The 19,801-nt window shown below is 38.5% G+C and overlaps 1 protein-coding gene across 9 annotated transcripts in view; it reads left to right on the top strand.

The window, feature by feature from the left end:
• LOC134527248 (glucose transporter type 1) overlaps positions 1-19,801 on the top strand; it is a 562,082-nt gene that overhangs the window by 202,744 nt on the left and 339,537 nt on the right. For all 9 annotated transcript variants that reach the window (XM_063359761.1, XM_063359758.1, XM_063359759.1 and 6 more), the window contains exon 2: positions 750-884. Coding sequence is in view for 1 of the 9 variants with exons in the window: in XM_063359764.1 (XP_063215834.1) it covers positions 750-884 (135 nt within the window). In the remaining 8 variants the exon portion in view is untranslated. The remainder of the gene's footprint in view (positions 1-749; positions 885-19,801) is intronic.

Here is a 19,801-nt window from a genome sequence, read left to right on the forward strand (position 1 = left end):
GATGTGAAACATATCGGAATACTTCAAAACAGTTCGCAGCGAATAAGTTATGTTTTTTAATTTTTTCGGACACTTTAAATATTGTTAAGTATTCAAAATAAGCATTGCCTGATGCGTATTTTGATTCTATACAATATGAAAAAAAGCTTGGTCCAAAAATTAAAATTTTAAATTTCGTTTGATATTTGGCAACAACGCACGAAGAAACAATGACAGTGCTAACGGCAATCGGCGTGTGTTAGAGAGAGAGAATGCGCCCATTTACTTCCATACTGCAATCTAAGAGTGGGATGCTCTATAGGAGTTAACGGGAGTTCCGCGTGACCTTGACGGATGCAAGGCGCAGACCCGCAGCTCTCGCTTGGCGTCTCTTGCATCGTTCTATTACGAGGGAGCTTCAAGCTCGCGTGATCATGGTCACACTTCACTGTTACAGGTTTTTAATAATGCATGCTTTTTAACTTTCAAGAAATGTTTTAAGTCAATTTCAAAGGTATTATTTCGTTGTTTAAAATTTAAACCAAAATGTATTGGGTACCATATAAAGTATTAATACTAAGCTATAATTATAATAGTAATGTATAGTAATTATGTAAAAAATTATAACATTGGCATTTAATAGCCATAAGGTATGTCAACTAGATTGTAGACCATGGTTTCAAGGTTTGATACTGCATGTATCCCTGAGGTATGCTTGTCCACGCTGCGACGGGGAGTGTTGTGTGACGAGCGGCTGGTTGTTGTTGCAGTGTGAGCATCGGCGGCGCAGACAACCAGCGGGCGCAGTGGGCGCGCGGCAGCTCTCACCACGCTCACGCTCACGCTCACGCTCACATCGTCCCGGGGCCGCCCTCCTCCTCGTCATGGCTAAGCACTACATTCAGGTGAGCGGCTCTCTATGCCCCCTTCCCCCCTGACGGGCCATTTCGAGCTCGGCAGTTCTCAGCAGCAGTGCCAGTGGTGCCAACTGCGCAGTTGTCACTTCTTGTTTGCCTGCGAACACTTGCATCAACATCATGTGTGCACATACCACTGACGGCACAACAGTGACAAAACTGGTACAACTTTTGAGAGTTTTCGAATATTAAACAAGTTACGAGACAGACTAAACACACAGGTCCTACGGTCAATGTTCCCTGCACTTACGCACAGACCGATTATGAACCCTGAGGTCTAGTGCAATCCTAGAGTAAGATCAGTGACGTCAGAAACAAACCAACTTCCTACTGCATAAAGACCTGTACTTGTTTGCAGCACAACGAAGATTGTTGTTTTGTATAGGTGATAGTGTGTTTTATGTGCGTTCTGTTTTCGACTTTACCGCACCCATGTCACAGCTGAAGATAGGCGAGTCCCTTAAAGGGACCTCTGTCTAACGCGGAACTGAACTGGTGTTTCTACCGCATGGTTTTACTGGAAACGATTTTAATCAGAAACGTTTAATGTTAAAAAATATATATATTCTAGCTTTAATTTTTTGCTAGAAATTTCTTGCGCATGATTTTGCCAGTAAAACTAACTATTCAATCTGAAAGGTTCGCGACAAAGGTGTTCTGTTCCAGAATCGCGTGTCTTGCAATAGTTTATTATCTCAATTTATTTCAATTTTAAATTATGACTCTTAATAATTGTATTTTATTTAAAATAGTTTAATCATTACCTTTTTTTAAGGAATCTTCAGTGACCAATAAGCACAACGTAAATACAAAACTAAGGAACATTGCAAAATTAGTAATGAATAATAAACCCTTTTTACTTCACTCCATTGAGAAAAATTGCAAGGCTTTGATATTCATTGTTATTTCCTTGAAATAAATAGCAGTAGCGAATGAAATCACGAGCGAATAGGTACTGTTTCTGCTCAATGTAAATTACTCTTAAAAAGACATGATGAAAGTTAGTTTAAACAGCAAGCGTGAGTGAGGATCGCGCAGCCAATGCGAAAAAAAAAAAAATTACTTCCACGCAACATGTGGTGACATTTGTTGAATAGTACTACTTGGCCACGGGTCTTTCAACATTGAAAATTAACTCGCGATGACGAAACATAATTTATCTTTAAGTATCAATTTCTAATTAAAATTCTCAGTTTGTATCGGGTATTAGTCGTAGAAGCTAACATGGATACTGGTACGTTATCGAAAGGACACCACTGTAGATTCTGCAGCAAGGAGTTAACCTTGAGAAAAAATGCTAAACATCATGAGGACTGAGTGTATGTTGGGTCCTTGCCAAAAACTATTTAGTTGATTCAGTGTCATAAATCCTTTTGTTGAAGATATTTCTTGAACAAACATTGCAAGACCTGTAAAACTAAGCTGACTAAAGATACAAGAGGACATGTCTACAACAATTAGGAAGTGGAATGAAGGCAAAATATTAGAATACTATAATGATAACAAAGAATTTAAAAGTACTAATGCTAAAAATACTATCCCAGATATTCTTAATGATTTAAAATCAAACAATAATGAAGAAAGTAGCATCTTTATGAGAAATCAAAAGATTTTTACACCAAATTACAGCTGCCTCCATGAAATTTTGAATAGGGAACGACCTGAAAATTACAAGATCGAAGACTGCAATGATGAAACACCTGAAGCTGACATAGTCGAAGACTGTGATGACACTTATGAGGCTGACACGATTGAAGACTGTGATGAAGCACCTAAAGCTGGCAAGAACGAAGACTGTGAAACCCTGAGACCAAAACGATGGAAACACACAGATAAAATAAATTATTCTGATAAAGCTTACGATGATTACTGGTTCGATAATTATCTTAAATATATTTATAATTAACATGGAAGGAAGATGACAGCAGCAGAAGAGATGGATTACAAATCATAGGAAGATCCTAACATATTGGTCGATCGTCTGAGACTACTGATGACTTTGCTTAGGACAGCAAAATATTCGCACCACAACGAAATAGCAACCATACTAAAAGAAACTACATACAATAATTATAGGTTTTACTTGCATGCGAATAAAATTGAAAAATTAATTATATTATAGATTTTAAGTGATTGCATATACCTCTTACGAGATCGTATCCTAACATTATGAATTTTTGTACAAATGTGTGTTTTGTTAGTTAAATTTGCTTCCTTTTTGACGTATTTGCTTTCATTTTAGAATGTGCTTCCTCTTTTACAATTAATGAACATCGATTAGTCTGTACTCAGGAAGTGGTTCGGAGACGACTGGTGTATAAGACTGGCATTGAACATGACCTGATAAAAATGTTGGTCGTGTATCGACGAATAATACCTCTAGGTTGGGAAACGCTTGGCTTATGAGCGTGATTTTGTACATGAAATGTTTAAAATATTCGCCGAGTATGAATTAAAAATATCTTTTTGGTACTGACTGGATGTATTTAACCACCTACTGGATGTGGCTGGCTTCCAACTTGATGTGACTGATTAATCGTCTGTCATGTAGATCTGCCGTGAAAAATATGTCAAGGCATGCAAAGGACTTGCTTCGCCTTCTAAGAATATTGCAAAAATCGAAAAATGCTAGTACTTTGTTTGTTTTTGTACGTGTAGAAATTACATAATAAATTTTTATTTATAATTTTGTTCTTTTATTACTCGATCCTGTCACTTTTCTTTAATAATAATGAATAAATTATCTTTATTTGCATCAAGGAAGGATCGAAACAAGGATGGATATAGATCTAATCAATCATTATTCTTTTGACAAACAAATTTTTGATTTTTGAAATATTTCCCGAATTTCTAGCTTAATAATTATGGATTTTAAGATGGCGGCCACGATGGCCGACAAGATGGCAAATTCCACGGTAGTAAATACTACTGCACTCTAGCGGATAAAAATTAAACTACTGTGGCGCCAATGCACTCTAGCAGATGTGTGTACTACGTGACAGTAGTGCTCCTTGTATCATTACTGAAAACAACATGGTAGCCAAGATAGCTTCGGCAGTTTATTTTAACGGCTGGTAGATGAGTAATTGAATCTTCTCTTAATTTTGTCACCATATTTTACTAAGTTTTTTTCCTAAAATAAACTTTTTGCATCAAGAAAGTATTCAACCAAGGATTTAAAGTAATTTTAATAAATCATGAAATTAATAGCGAATTTTTTGATGAATTTTTGAATTTCTAACTTAATAATTATGAATTTTCAAAATTTGTGGATTCCATGATGTCGGATTTGGCTTTATTCGAGATGGCCACCGACCTCTTAATCATAGGATCACTAGTGCTTCTGTTTACCTCCGGAATTCTTCCAGTTCACATTTCTCCTCTTCAAGAACTACTATTCCAGGTTTTGGTATTGTAGATGTAGAAATGTCTCACGGTTGGTTTCCCGTAAGAGTTTCGTAATGTGTGACGCTCGTTGAAGTGTGAACAGTGTGGTTAAGAACGCATTCGATGAACGGTAATTTGCTCATCCAGGCCTGCTGTGCGTCTAAACACAAACGTATCAATCCGTGCCTTTTTCTAACACATAGCTTGGCGTTGGTAAATGGGCTTGGCGCTCGCTTGATCACATTCCAGTCTGACATTAACTGCAAATATTCTTCCGCGTCGTTCAAATACCTGCCTGGAATCCGGTAAGACTTTTTGTGAAAGGGTTCGCCCGGCTTGATCTCTACGCTGGCCTGATAAATGTTGTTTGACCCTGGCTTGTCTGAAAATACATTCTGATAATTATTCAAAACTTATAAAAGCTTATTTTTACTCAGATTGTCAAATCATCGTGACTTCGCTCACGACATTACTTAAATCATCATTTGTCGCTATCATCGCATCCAAATTATTGGTACATATATATATGCATAAGGATTTTCCTTGTGGATAAGAGAAACAAATTTACCTATAGGTGATTTCCCATTTTTCCGTAGTAGTAGGTTTTTTTTTTTTTTACCCTATCCATGGCCGTAACCATCTATCCACCGAAACCTAATATTATTTTACAGGTGTTAAGAAAATCTGCACCTAAAATAATGGGCTTGGCTAAACCTTTTACGATTAACGCGGGTACATCCTTTTTGTTACCTAAGCTTTCTATTTCTAGTAATGTATGTCGATTTATAATGGGATTAGACCTCGACGTTACTCCCAAAATCTTTAAACTCGGCACAGGTCTATGTGGCAGTTTTATCACTGTACTTTCAATCATTGAAACACAATCATCACTGATGCGTGAGATTTCCACACCACTATCCAATAAAATAGTATTCTGACTCAATTTACAGTGAGTATGATTTCCGTACATAAGGCTTCATTCGAATGAACTGAAGGTTCACCTGGTTAGTTTAATATAAATTCAAGTTCACTACCCCTTAAAGGAAATCGTGTTTATACGTTTTGTTAGTATTGTTTCATTACTAATATCGGGAGTATTTTTTTTAATTTAGCCCCTTCCATATCATTAATTGGGAATGACGCACGGAGCTGTATTTCGCCATCCCTGACTACTTTACCTGGTTATTTGCGAATCCTTTAATTTGGTTAGGTAACCATGTTGTCACGCCATTACTACTATTCTGTGATATCGGGTATGTATGGGTTTCTCCTTGGATTACCTCTGGGGCCATTTAATGTTGGTATTCTCGTTGCCCGGTGGAATAAAATACGTGTTAGCTCTTCCTTGTCCAGCATCATGACCTACATTTGAGAAACCGTTTCCTTTCTGCGACGGCACAAAAATTTGCGCGTCACCGTGGTATTGAGTGCCGGGCGTGTTTTCATTAGGTGTAGATTGGTCACTAGTATCTTCAGTGTTGGATTGTTTCGTTTGAAACCAAACTGCCCCTTACTGGCGTTGATTCTTCGGTGGTTGTTCGTATTCGCGACTACCCTGTCATTTTTCGTTCCTGTTTCTATTCCCTTAATTGTTCCTGTAATTGTAATTTCGTTGTCGACCTATGTAACTCTTATTGTACCAATTATTCTTGGGGTACTCTACATTTAAGATGTTTACCTGCGGTGGTTTCTGTCCGCTAGTGTGTTCGTCCCTTTTATTTCTCCAGTTCTGATATAACGGCGCGGACTGATAGGGTTCTTTCGTTCGCTATTTTATTGGCTTGTGTTAGTCCGGTCAAATTTTTCAAGTCTGTCGCACGTAAGTAGTTGTTCTTGGAAGTCAACTATTCCGTTATACTGTCACCCCGTTAGTTGGAGTTGGTACTTAACATGCAATTGCAACAGAATCATCGCAATTAATTCTTCGTCCTCCATGTGGCTGTATAAGTAGCGGGTACGTTCGTACATGTCACTTATGTGCGATTCTAAATTTTGAAATTTCTTGTTTTCAAATTTTTCAGAGTGTAGTTATATCATGAGATGACTTTGAATTGTAGTACTCGAAAATTGCTGAAGAAATAATTTTTTGAAAGAATTGTACTCGGTAACTGTATCTTGAAGTAGTTCCCACCAAAAATACGCAGTGTTTTTCAAACAATGGCTAACGCATTTTAGTTTCCCAGTATCGGTCAGATTAAACGTCTTGAAATAATCTTTCAATTTTCTAATGAATATCTTAGGATTTTCAGTGCTTTTTCCTGCATACGTCGGAACATTGTCCAACCATTTCCTATCAGGGTGGTGTAGTGTTAGCATGGGATCAGTAGATCTAGTAGAACAGTCCTGTTTGTGGCGGTTGGTTCTACAATGACCTCTGTAGGACTGGCTTCACAGGCGTTTCCTCTCGTTGTGCCGCGTATTTCATTCGTGTCAGTGAGTCTCGTAGTACATAACGCAGTGTGTTGTCTGACTTCTCTTTACATTTCATCTATTCTAACTTCCACTCTATTCACTTTACCTCCTAAATCTTCTTGTGCTTTGTTGTTTATATCTAATTATTTACAAACCACAACTATAGGGTTTTCTTTACATTTACTTTGGTGTTCCTTCAATGTCTTGTTAACATTGTCTTACAGACGAGTTACGATGTTTTCCAACTTTTCTATACGCTTTTAAACAATGGAAAAATCATGTTCCATTTCTTGTTGTGTTTGGGTTACTTCTGCTCGAATCTGTTCCGTTTCCGCTGCTATCTTGTTTCAAGCTGTATTAAGAATTTGTGCAATAATGTCTAGTCTGTTGCTATTCTCTTGTTCCTTACGTTCGCGTTCCTGTTTATTTTCCTGCATAAATTTAGACAGTTGTTCTAGCGTCGCTGTTTGAGCTCCAGCTACCGTCGCTGCTGCTTCTACTTCCTGTTGTGTGCGTGTAATGTTTATTTCCTCAATATCGCGTCGCGTTTCCATTTTAGTACCCTGTTCAATATCTTTGCCTTCTATCATCTCTAAAGGATCTCTCTTAGAATTCGAGCTAGAACTAACTATCTTTACTTCACGTAAAAAAGTATGGTTCTCGTCCTTCTTCTGACATAATTCAGTAGTACTAAATCCTATCTTGCTTACTCTTTGAGTGCTAATAACTGGTAAACCTACGTAGTAGTATATTGTGACGGGACTCCGTCAGACGTCCCGCGTACACCTATACACATAACAATAAATAACCTATAACATTTGGGGGGGGGGGTGGTAGCTGTTGGTAAGCATGGTACTCGAGATCAAGTCTTCTCCCTATACAGGAAGTGTAGGGTATAATTTATGTACTGAAAAGAAACATGATTAGTTCATTCAAGCACAGATTTTATTCACTAGGATAATAAAAAAAAATAATAATAATCAACCAAATATTTGATTAACAAATTAATAATAAAGCATTTTACAATGGGATGGGATTAACGAGAAAAAAATAAATACATTAAATACACATTAAAGTGAAGTCAGCCGGCAAACAATTATCTCTACAACATGGCCGACGTCGCGCCAGCGCTGTTAAGGAACAGAACACTTCCCAGTTACCACTACATACATACTTATAACCAGACGTCGATTTTTCCCAAAGCCAAATAATAAATAATAGAAGGGGGAGTAATACTACGTTATTTCTTAAAAGTTTAAGACGAAGATCGTCAAAGAAATGATCGTGGCGAACGAGCCATGGCCAACCACTTACCCTTCCGACTTGAGGCGAAGCAAAGTTGTTTCAAACCGACGTGGACTCGGCTTCCAGAGAGGTCCCCAGGCAAAAAGCCTCGGCCCCTCCCTGGAAGGAGGTTTTAAACACAAAACTGGGCCAAGCCGAAAAAAAAAAACACCAACACCGGGGAAACTTATCCACAGGGCAACTCGCGGTCCCCTCCCTTCCCACAAGGAAAAAATGAAAAACAAGTGAAGTATACTGTTCCTCCCTCCCGCAAGGAGAGAAAAAGAAAAAAAAAAAACAAATGAAGACGACAGTTTCTTCTGCGCCGGCGCGAGCAAGCTCTCCCTCCCCCTCCTGCGCTGTTCGATTATTTCTGACTACGTTTCCAAACTCGGACGCAAGATGGCATCACTAATCAGGACAGAGTCCTCGAAACGCGTCCACAAAGGCTTCGCGTTGCAGAACAAACACAGAACGACAAACAAAAGACAAGCATAACGCAGCGGGTTTTTCTGGAACGGCGTGTTGCAACCTCTCAGCAGGCCCTGGCCAGCTACCTGCGAGAATTAGCTAACCACGCAGCTTCGCAAAAGCCCGCGGTGCCTGTAAACTAATGTCGCAGCAACCTACATTCCCATACCCGCGTGTCGAAATCAACCGGCCGAGCCTGGAAACGTGCACGTACACCAACACGTAAACCTGACGAGAAACAAAAGTAAAATAAAATTTAAGAAAAAAAAAGTAATGAAATTTCCAGACCGCGACAATATAAAAGGGGCTCCAAGATCAGGGTCAAGGTGTGGATTGAAGATTGTGTGGATTCTGACGTCACGGCGGCCATCTTGGACTCGAAAATTCCTCAAAATTCATCAAAAATGACTCAAAATGACTCAAAAATTCCCGTTTTGAGGAAAAATTTCCCGTTTTAGTCCTTAAAAATACCAGCAGCTAGAAAAGACCTAAAAGAGGCTTAAGCAAACTTAACTCAAGCCTCATATAAGCCTCTATCAGGACTTGACCTTGACCCCGACGGCCATTTTGTATCCGCCAATTTGGATCCGCCATTTTGGATCAGCCATTTTGTATCCGCCATCTTGGATCCGCCATCTTGGATCTGCCATTTTGGATCCGCCATTTTGGATGACTTAAATTTTGTTTTCTCGAACATTCCGGCGTTGTTTTTTCCGCCATTTTGAATTATGACGTCATCGTTGCATATATCGTTATGCCCGCCATCTTTAACTTTTTTATTTATTATCCGATTTTAATGAAAAAAAATTAAAATTTCTAAAAAAATTCAACTAATAAAATTTTTGATAGAAATATTAAAAGAAATTACTTTTATGACATAACATCGATGGGTTTCTTTCAGGCACATCTATATCATTGATAGAGACCGGAAAAATTCCCTATTTGAATGACCTACAGGATGGACTCCATGAACCTCTATGCACTCGAGCGAATTGCATCTGCTCATTGGCTACTGACTCGTGACACCTGTTAACTGGGATGCTCGTGATTCGCTACTTCTTTGGTTTAAATTTTTTTTCATTGGCCCAAAGTCCTTTAGATATACTGTGGCCCAATCACCAAAGCATCAAAAATGCAAACTTTTTGGATTCTAGCCTATCTTGAAATGAATGCGCGAATTTTTCAGGTCTCTAATCATTGGTACACAAATCAAAGCAATTCTGTGTCAAAGCAAACACATCCTGACTAGCCTGACCAAATAAGGCAGTGGCTTCCCTCGCAGAAGTCCAACAGCTTCAATAAAGAAGCCGCTAGCACGGGACATTACTTATTCCAGCCTAATAGGCTTTCCTATTAGTTCAAGAAAAATGCATCGCTCAATTAATAAGCAAAGACCGGAAAAAAAATTCCTGTATTAATTTCGTGACATGCTATAATTGGAAAATTTTTTCATCTTTGTGCAGGTTCAAGTATTTTGGGCCAATGAAAACCACAGAATTTAAATCCGATTTTAATGAAAAAAATTAAAAATTATAAAAAAACCAATTAATAAAATTATTGATATAAATATTAAAAGAAATTACTTTTCTGACACGGAGCTCGGAGTCCTCGGTTCGAACCCGATGAGTGCAAAAAAATTAAAATGGCGACTGATCCTTTCTCTGTGGTGGATGCAGGCATACTGGCCCCCACCACTTTAATAGCATATATATCGCCAGGTAACATGACTTCACATCCGCCATCTTGTCTTCGTTGCTGGAAGCCATAATAATTGTATCGACGGCTAGAGTGCGCTGACGCCATGTTGAGCCATAAATTGTCTTATTCTCCTGGCTCATTGTTAGGCTTAGCATAATTTAAATAAATATTTTTTTTTTCTTTAGCCTGTTACAGCCTATCAAATTTAATCCCAGTATTGTACTCTCCTACTTAATTTGTCTCCGGCCGTTTCATCCATGGGCTCCCACACCACTCAAGTCCTGATTAAGCATCGTCTCATGTCTCCCCGCTCCTCGGCACGTACGCGTATGAAATTTCGCACCCCTTTAGTGCTCTGCGCACGTCCTGCCACACGCTACATTTGCTTCCGTCAGCCCTTTTAGGCACACCCGTAGCTCAAGCTACAGTTGACCGAAGCAACTTTGGTCAGGTTCGCCAGCACAGGTTACAGTCGGTCCCGACACGCCTCGGGAGTCCTGTAGGCGGCCTTTCCCACTATTCAGCACTACCCCCCCCCCCACTCCTCTTTTCCCCTCTATCCATTCCAGATCCTTCCATCTGGACAAAACCCCTCCCGGTCTCTATAACAGACCCCAGGGCGGCGAATGGACAGCTTGCGCCATCTCCCGACGACACGGCGAACTAAATTACGTTCTCTTAGGCGTCGGAGCTAGCGCTCTGGCGGCCGCGACCATTCTTAAACTAAGTTCCTTTCCTCCCCGACAGAGCTCGCACCAAGAGGGCTCCATATAGTACTACCTTTCGCTAGTCCCCCCCCCCCCCCCACATGACTCTAGCGTACCAACACAGTCAGTTCCTGTTGTCCCCAACAGAGCGCTCTACTTTGCACTTCCGAGGCCCCTTTAAGTTAGTCAATGAGCCCTCTTCATATCTTTTTTTTTTTGGAGGGCGGAGCAAGTACTCCGCCGGGCTTATTCTAGCCAATCAGAGGCCACTTCTCCTACTCCCTAAGACTCCGGGCATCTCGCTCGAACTTAACTTCATGTCACCTGGAAGAGCGAGAGATTCTTCCTTCGGCGGTCACCGCGATAGCATCTCGTGCCATAGCTGCATCGCCCGCGCCGTTTACGTATTCAGCCGCCGCAACCTAGCTAAGAGATGTGATCTCTCAAGTTCGGGAGTGTTCCCTAAAATTTTTTTTATTCTTCTGGTTGGCTATTTGCCATTAGTTTAGCCAAGTAGTAATTTCGCATAATGTTTCGCGACTGTTCATCGCGACTACTCGCGCCGTCTCCCTTCGGGGAGTGACTTCACTTAACTTCACTTCACTTCCACTTCACTTCAACCCCAGATCGGTAAGTGTAAAAATCAACATCCTGTTTGACAATTGTTGCCTTCCCGTTATTCTTACGCCCTAACTTAATTAGTTTAATATTCTTGACAACTGGATTCCTTTTTGGTTCCAGTGGGGTTCAAGACTTGAGTCAAGAAATGTTTCAAGACTCGAGTGAAGTTTCCTTTCAAGACTTAGTCTGCCAAATTTACGCCGATCCTTCGGAGATTGAAGCCCAGAACCTCCTAATTATGCTCCGCCAGTGAATGGTCCGCTACGCAACATTTTGAATATGTACTCCTGCACCAATCAGAGCAATTAATGTTATTTTTATAACTATTACATTTATTAATGTAAAAACTATTATTGTTATTTTCATAGTATAATTTATGAAATGTATCATAAAATTGTAACCAATGACTTCAAATGGCCCGGGCCCCCTTTAAAATAATTTATTATTGATACCAATAATGGTAAATTTTCAATTTCAAAGAACATCAAAATAATATAATGCAGATTTAATTAACAATAAACATATTTTTAAGCAAACATATTTTTTTTTCACTTCAAATACGATCCTCCTTCCTAGTTCCCTTTGTGAGAACTAACTAATATTTTTGGTTGCTCCCTTGTGTCCTCTGAGTAAACAGTAGTTAGTGTTTCGCCCACTTGATGCAGCTTCCAGTATTTTCAAAACCATAGATAAAGTTTCTTTATCCACACAAGGGGCACAATGCTAATTTTATTCTATCTCGCTAGAGTGCAGTAATCATTTATTATTATTGCTGTGACACCCGCCATCTTAAAAATTGGACGCCATCTTGAAATCATGTAATTTTTAGCTAGAAATGCGGGAAAAATTCCAAAATTAATTAAAAAATTGGCAATCATTCTACAGATTAATTCGATCCGCTCCTGTCCTTGGTTCGATCCTCGATCGATGTAATAACGTTTAATTTTATGTAAAAAATAATTTTAATAAACCATGTTCAAAATTCTTAAAAGAGACTTTAAATCATCTACTACCATTATTCTATACGCCGTCATTACCAGCATCTTGGAAAATTTGTAATAATTAACCTAGAAATTAAGGAAAAAGTTCAAAATTCATTAAATAAATTTGCAAACAATATACTGATTAATTAGGTCAACTAAGGTCCTTGTCACGATCCTGGACGAAGCTAAAAGAAATTTAATTTAAATACCAGAAAAGTGTAAGGTTCGAGAAATAAAACACCACAAGTTCTTTAAAAACATAATATTTATTACTTTTTTCTATCCTACTACAGTATCACTTGCGAAAGCCAGCAATCTTATAAACATTTAGTCCTGCATGGACGTGCAACGACTACTTCTTAGCTCCAACAGATTCCAAATGCTCCTACAGCTCCAACAGCTCCAACAGCTCCAACAGCTCCAACAGCTCCAACAGCTCCAACAGCTCCAACAGCTCCAACAGCTCCAACAGCTCCAACAGCTCCAACAGCTCCAACAGCTCCAACAGCTCCAACAGCTCCAACAGCTCCAACAGCTCCAACAGCTCCAACAGCTCCAACAGCTCCAACAGCTCCAACAGCTCCAACAGCTCCAACAGCTCCAACAGCTCCAACAGCTCCAACAGCTCCAACAGCTCCAACAGCTCCAACAGCTCCAACAGCTCCAACAGCTCCAACAGCTCCAACAGCTCCAAATACTTCAACAGCTCCAACAGCTCCAAATTCTACAACAGCTCCAACAGCTCCAAATGCTTCAACAGCTCCATATGCTCCAAATGTTCCATGTGTTCCAAATTCTCCAACAGCACCAAATGCTCCAACTGCCTTTTCCTTCAACAGCTCCAATGATATTGGGCTACAATGCTACGAGTCTAAGAGACTACGAGGCTATAAGGCTACGAGTCTAAGAGACTACGAGGCTATAAGGCTACGAGTCTAAAATGATCTAGCTGGTTACGAGTTATACATGGCTGCGAGACTGCATGACTTAAAGACCGCATGGCTACAAAACTACATGTCTATGAAGCTACAAGGATACAAGTCTACTCGGCTCCAAATGCTCCAACAGCTCCAACACGCAATGTACGCAATGTACGCGCAATACATGCAATTTACGCGCAATAAATGTAATGATTACACAGTACACACAGGAAACAGAACGTACACACAGTACACACAGGAAACGGAACGTACACACAGTACACATAGGAAACGGAACGTACACACAGAAAACGGAACATACACACAGAAAACGGAACGTACAAACAGTACACACAGAAAACGGAACGTACACACAGTACACACAGAAAACGGAACATAACACAGTACACACAGGAAACGGAATGATCACACAGTACACACAGGAAACGGAATGATCACACAGTACATACCGGAAACGGAATGATCACAAATACTGTAGCGGAAACACAGGCTTAGTTGGAAATCAGAATATAAGAAATAAAAACATAAAATTTTTACTTTCAATATTTAATTTATTTCTCAACATTACACTAATACTAGTAAAGTTAGCCATTATTGTATGGAGCCAGCTTTCCTCAGTTCTTTGAGTATGAAGGATATTTCTTTGATGCACGATTAGTTTCTAGCACAAAGAGAGCCATGTAGAAGTCTTAGCCGGTCAACCAATATGTTTGGATCTTTCCATGATGTGTAATCAATCTCTTCTACCACCATCTTACTGGCTTGTTTATTATACATACTTTTAATATCACAATCGTCCCAGTGATCATAATAAGAATTATCAGTTTTATTTATTATAACACGTCGTTTCCATCGTTTCGGTCTCAGGACACCACCACATTCTTCGATCTTGTCAGCTTTAGGTGCTTCATCACAGTCTATGCCTTTGTCAACAGCCTCAGAGTCACTGTAACAATCACTGTAGAAGACATCCTTTTCACCCAGATTACCGTATGAATTCGCTATCGATGATGTCGAAGTGTCTTCATCGTCTTCTTGCTTCCTTTTTAGGAGTCCATCATTTTTACAAAGAATGGAGGATATACTGAATATAGGCTTGAATGTATTCTCACTTTTCACGGTGTTGATATTCAGTCTTCCCGAAGCCATCAGCATCCTTCAATTAATGTTCTTCGTCACGATCGGGTGATCTAATACCATCATGCTCAGGACAAGGAAAATTATTGTCGTAATGCAGATCACTCTTTTTTAGTCTAGTGGATCCATGGATGTCCTCTATACCGTAAGTAGGCTTGGCTTTACATGTTCTATCATGTCTGTTTAAGCTGTCAATTCGTGTTAACCTGCTACACCGATTACAGCTTAACATTTTGCGTAGTGAGTTTTTAGCACAATCATTCCTCTCATGACGTCTAACATTCCTTCTCATGACAAAATCCTACCACAGTATCTACAGCGGATTCCTTCCGATTCAGCTGCAGATAACAAACCATGATCCATGGTAGCGTCTGTGACTAATGTTAGATACAAACTGACAGTTTTCCAATTGGAACCATTTTTTAAATAGAATGTTTTAAATATTTCATCAGCGAGAGTTAAGTTATATAATGCAATGCAAATTGATGCAAGTAGTTCTGCTTGTCAACAACAGATGTCGACACATTTTTGCTTGCAGGTAAATATCATTTATTTTACCTATGTGGTATTCGGGATGCTCACTAATGATCGCAAAAGAAGAAAGGCTTCGCTAGACATCAAGGAGAAGGAAGTTCGTCCTTCGTGATAGTGTTTCTCTTCCATCTTATCAGATATTTTTGGACTGAGTAATGTTTTTTTAAATCCACCTTATAAAAAAAATGTTGTCAGTTCTGATTTAGTACCAGAAATTAACAATTTATTTGCATCTCAGGATAAAATGACATAACTGATTAGGTAAAAAGTCATTCATGCGGAGATCAATTTCTCATTTGTAACCAGAAGCACTCGGAAAAAACCATCAGATGTCTAGTCAGGAATAATGAGAAGCACTAAAACAGAACGATCAAAATATTGTCAATAATAATAATCAGGAGCACACGGAGAAAACCACCATTATATTGACAAGAATAATCAGTAGCACACGGAGAAAACTATCAAAATATTGTCAAGAATAATCAGGAGCACACAGAGAAAACCACCATAATAGTGACAAGAATAATCAGTAGCACACGGAAAAAACCACCATAACATTGACAAGAGTAATCGGAAGCACACTGAGAAAACCGCTTCAAGTTTTCTTTAATGACATGAAATTACAGAAAAAATTAATAAAAAATTAAAAATAAAAACGAAAAAATAGAAAGGATTCTGCTAGCTTGTGTACTTATCATTGTTGTGCAAAGTTAGAGTTCTAGTACAAGCCAGAATTCTTTGTATATTTTCGTTTTTATTTTTATTTTTTTATTAATTTTTTCTGTAATTTCATGTCATTAAAGAAAACTTGAAGCGGTTTCCTCCGTGTGCTTCCGATTACTCTTGTCAATGTTATGGTGGTTTTCTCCGTGTGCTACTGATTATTCTTGTCACTATTATGGTGGTTTTCTCCGTATGCTACTGATTATTCTTGTCAAAATTATGGTGGTTTTCTTCGTCTACTCCTGATTATTATTGACAATATTTTGATGGTTCTCTTTTAGTGCTGCTCATTATTCCTGACTATACATCTGATGGTTTTCTTTTAGTGCTTCTCATTATTCCTGACTAGACATCTGATGGTTTTCTCCGAGTGCTTCTGGTTACAGGTGAGAAATTGATCTCCGAATGAATGACTTTTTACCTAGTCAGTTATGTCATTTTATCCTGTGATGCAAATAAATGGTTAATTTCTGGTACTAAATCAGAACTGACAACATTTTTTTTATAAGTTGGATTTAAAAAAAAAACATTACTCAGTCCAAAAATATCTGATAAGACGGAAGAGAAACACTATCACGAAGGACGGAACTTTCTTCTCCTTGATGTCTAGCGAAGCCATCCTTCTATTGCGATCATTAGTGAGCATCCGGCATACCACAACAAATAATTATTATTTACCTGCAAGCAAAAATGTGTCGACATCGGTTGTTGACAAGCAGAACTACTTGCATCAATTTGCTTTGCATTAGATAACTTAACTCTCGCTGATGAAATATTTAAAAAATTCTATTTAAAAAATGGTTCCAATTGGAAAACTGTCAGTTTGTATCTAACATTAATCACAGAAGCTACCATGGATCATGGTTTGTTATCTGCAGCTGAATCGGAAGGAATCCGCTGTAGATACTGTGGCAAGGATTTTGTCATGAGAAGGAATGTTAGACGTCATGAGAGGAATGATTGTGCTAAAAATCCACTACGCAAAATGTTAAGCTGTGATCGGTGTAGCAGGTTATTAACACGAATGGACAACTTAAACAGACATGATAGAACATGTAAAGCCAAGCCTACTTACGGTATAGAGGACATCCATGGATCCACTTGACTAAAGAAGAGTGATCTGCATTACGACAATAATTTTCCTTGTCCTGAGCATGATGGTATTAGATCACCCGAGCGTGACGAAGAACATAAATTGAAGGATGCTGATGGCTTCGGGAAGACTGAATATCAACACCGTGAAAAGTGAGAAAACATTCAAGCCTATATTCAGTATATCCTCCATTCTTTGTAAAAATGATGGACTCCTAAAAAGGAAGCAAGAAGACGATGAAGACACTTCGACATCATCGATATCGAATTCATACGGTAATCTGGGTGAAAAGGATGTCTTCTACAGTGATTGTTACAGTGGTTCTGAGGCTGTTGACAAAGGCATAGACTGTGATGAAGCACCTAAAGCTGACAAGATAGATGAATGTGGCGGTGTCCTGAGACCGAAACGATGGAAACAAAGTGTTATAATAAATAAATTTGATAATTCTTATTATGATCAATAGGACGATTGTGATATTAAAAGTATCTATAATAAACAAGCCAGTAAGATGGTGGTAGAAGAGATTGTTTACACATCATGGAAAGATCCAAACATATTGGTTGACCAGCTAAGACTTCTACATGGCTCGCTTTGTGCAGGAAACTAATCGTGCATTAAAGAAATATCATTCATACTCAAAGAACAGAGGAAAGCTGGCAACATACAATAATGGCTTCTTTTATTTTTATTAGTGTAATGTTGAGAAATAAATTCAATATTGAAAGTAAAAATTTTATGTTTTTATTTCTTATATTCTGATTTCCAACTAAGCCTGTGTGTTTTCTCTACTGTATGTGTGATCATTCCGTTTCCTGTGTGTTCGTTCCGTTTCCTGTGTGTACTTTGTGTACGTTCCGTTTTCTGTGTGTACGTTCCGTTTCCTGTGTGTACTGTGTGTACGTTCTGTTTCCTGTGTGTACGTTCCGTTTCCTGTGTGTACTGTGTGTACATTTCGTTTTTTCCTGTGTGTGTACTATTTCTTCATTTCGTTTCCTGTGTGGTCTGTGTAATAATTACATTTATTGCGCGTAAATTGCATGTATTGCGCGTACATTGCGTACATTGCGTGTTGGAGCTGTTGGAGCATTTGTACCCGAGTAGACTTTTATCCTTGTAGCTTCATAGACATGTAGTTTCGTAGCCATGCGGTCTTTTAGTCATGCAGTCTCGCAGCCATGTATAACTCGTAACCAGCTAGATCCTTTTAGACTCGTAGCCTTATAGCCTTGTAGCATTGTAGCCCAATATCATTGGAGCTGTTGAAAGAAAAGGCAGTTGGAGCATTTGGAGCTGTTGGAAAATTTGGAGCATTTGGAGCATTTGGAGCATTTGGAGCATTTGGAGCATTTGGAGCATTTGGAGCATTTGGAGCATTTGGAGCATTTGGAGCATTTGGAGCATTTGGAGCATTTGGAGCATTTGGAGCATTTGGAGCATTTGGAGCATTTGGAGCATTTGGAGCATTTGGTGCATTTGGAGCATTTGGAGCATTTGGAGCATTTGGAGCATTTGGAGCATTTGGAGCATTTGGAGCATTTGGAGCATTGGAGCATTTGGAGCATTTGGAGCATTGGAGCATTTGGAGCATTTGGAGCATTTGGAGCATTTGGAGCATGTGGAGCATGTGGAGCATGTGGAGCATGTGGAGCATGTGGAGCATGTGGAGCATGTGGAGCATGTGGAGCTGTTGGAGCTAAGAAGTAGTCGTTGCACGTCTATGCAGGGCTAAATGTTTATAAGATTGCTGGCTTTCTCAAGTGATACTGTAGTAGGATAGAAATTGCGTAGTAAATATTATGTTTGTAAAAGAACTTGTGGTGTTTTATTTCTCGAACCTTACACTATTCTGGTATTTAAATTAAATTTCTTTTAGCTTCGTCCAGGATCGTGCCAAGGACCTTAGTCGACCTAATTAATCAGTATATATTGTTTGCAAATTTATTTAATGAGTTTTGAACTTTTTCCTTAATTTATAGGTTAATTATTACAAATTTTCCAAGATGCTGGTATTGACGGCTTATAGAATAATGGTAGTAGAGGATTTAAAGTCTCTTTTAAGAATTTTGAACATGGTTTATTAAAATTATTATTTTTTACATAAAATAAAACGTTATTACATCGATCGAGGATAGAACCAAGGACAGGAGTGGATCGAATAAATCTGTAGAATGATTGCCAATTTTTTAATTAATTTTGGAATTTTTCCCGCATTTCTAGTAAAAATTACATGATTTCAAGATGGCGTCCAAATTTTAAGATGGTGGGTGTCACAGCAATAATAATAAATGATTACTGCACTCTAGCGGGTAAGAATAAAACTAGCATTGTGCCCCTTGTGTGGATAAAGAAACTTTATCTATGGTTTTGAAAATACTGGAAGCTGCATCAAGTGGGCGAAACACTTAACTACTGTTTACTCAGAGGACACAAGGGAGCAACCAAAAATATTAGTTAGTTCTCACAAAGTTAACTAGGAAGGAGGATCGTATTTGAAGTGAAAAAAAAAATATGATTGCTTAAAATTTAATCTTTTTATTGTTAATTAAAATCTACATTATATTATTTAGATGTTCTTTGAAATTACAAATTTACCATTATTGGAATCAATAATAAATTATTTTAAAGGGGGCCCGGGCAATTTGAAGTCATTGGTTACAATTTTATGATACATTTCATAAATTATACTATGAAAATAACAATAATAGTTTTTACATTAATAAATGTAATAGTTATAAAAATAACATTAATTGCTCTGATTGGTGCAGGAGTACATATTCAAAATGCTGCGTAGCGGACTGTTCACTAGCGGATCATAATTGGGAGGTTCTGGGCTTCAATCTCCGAAGGATTGGCGTAAATTTGGCAGACTAAGTCTTGAAAGGAAACTTCACTCGAGTCTTGAAACATTTCT

The sequence above is a fragment of the Bacillus rossius genome, chromosome 1, assembly GCF_032445375.1.
Source record: "Bacillus rossius redtenbacheri isolate Brsri chromosome 1, Brsri_v3, whole genome shotgun sequence".
Classification (NCBI taxonomy): domain Eukaryota; kingdom Metazoa; phylum Arthropoda; class Insecta; order Phasmatodea; family Bacillidae; genus Bacillus; species Bacillus rossius.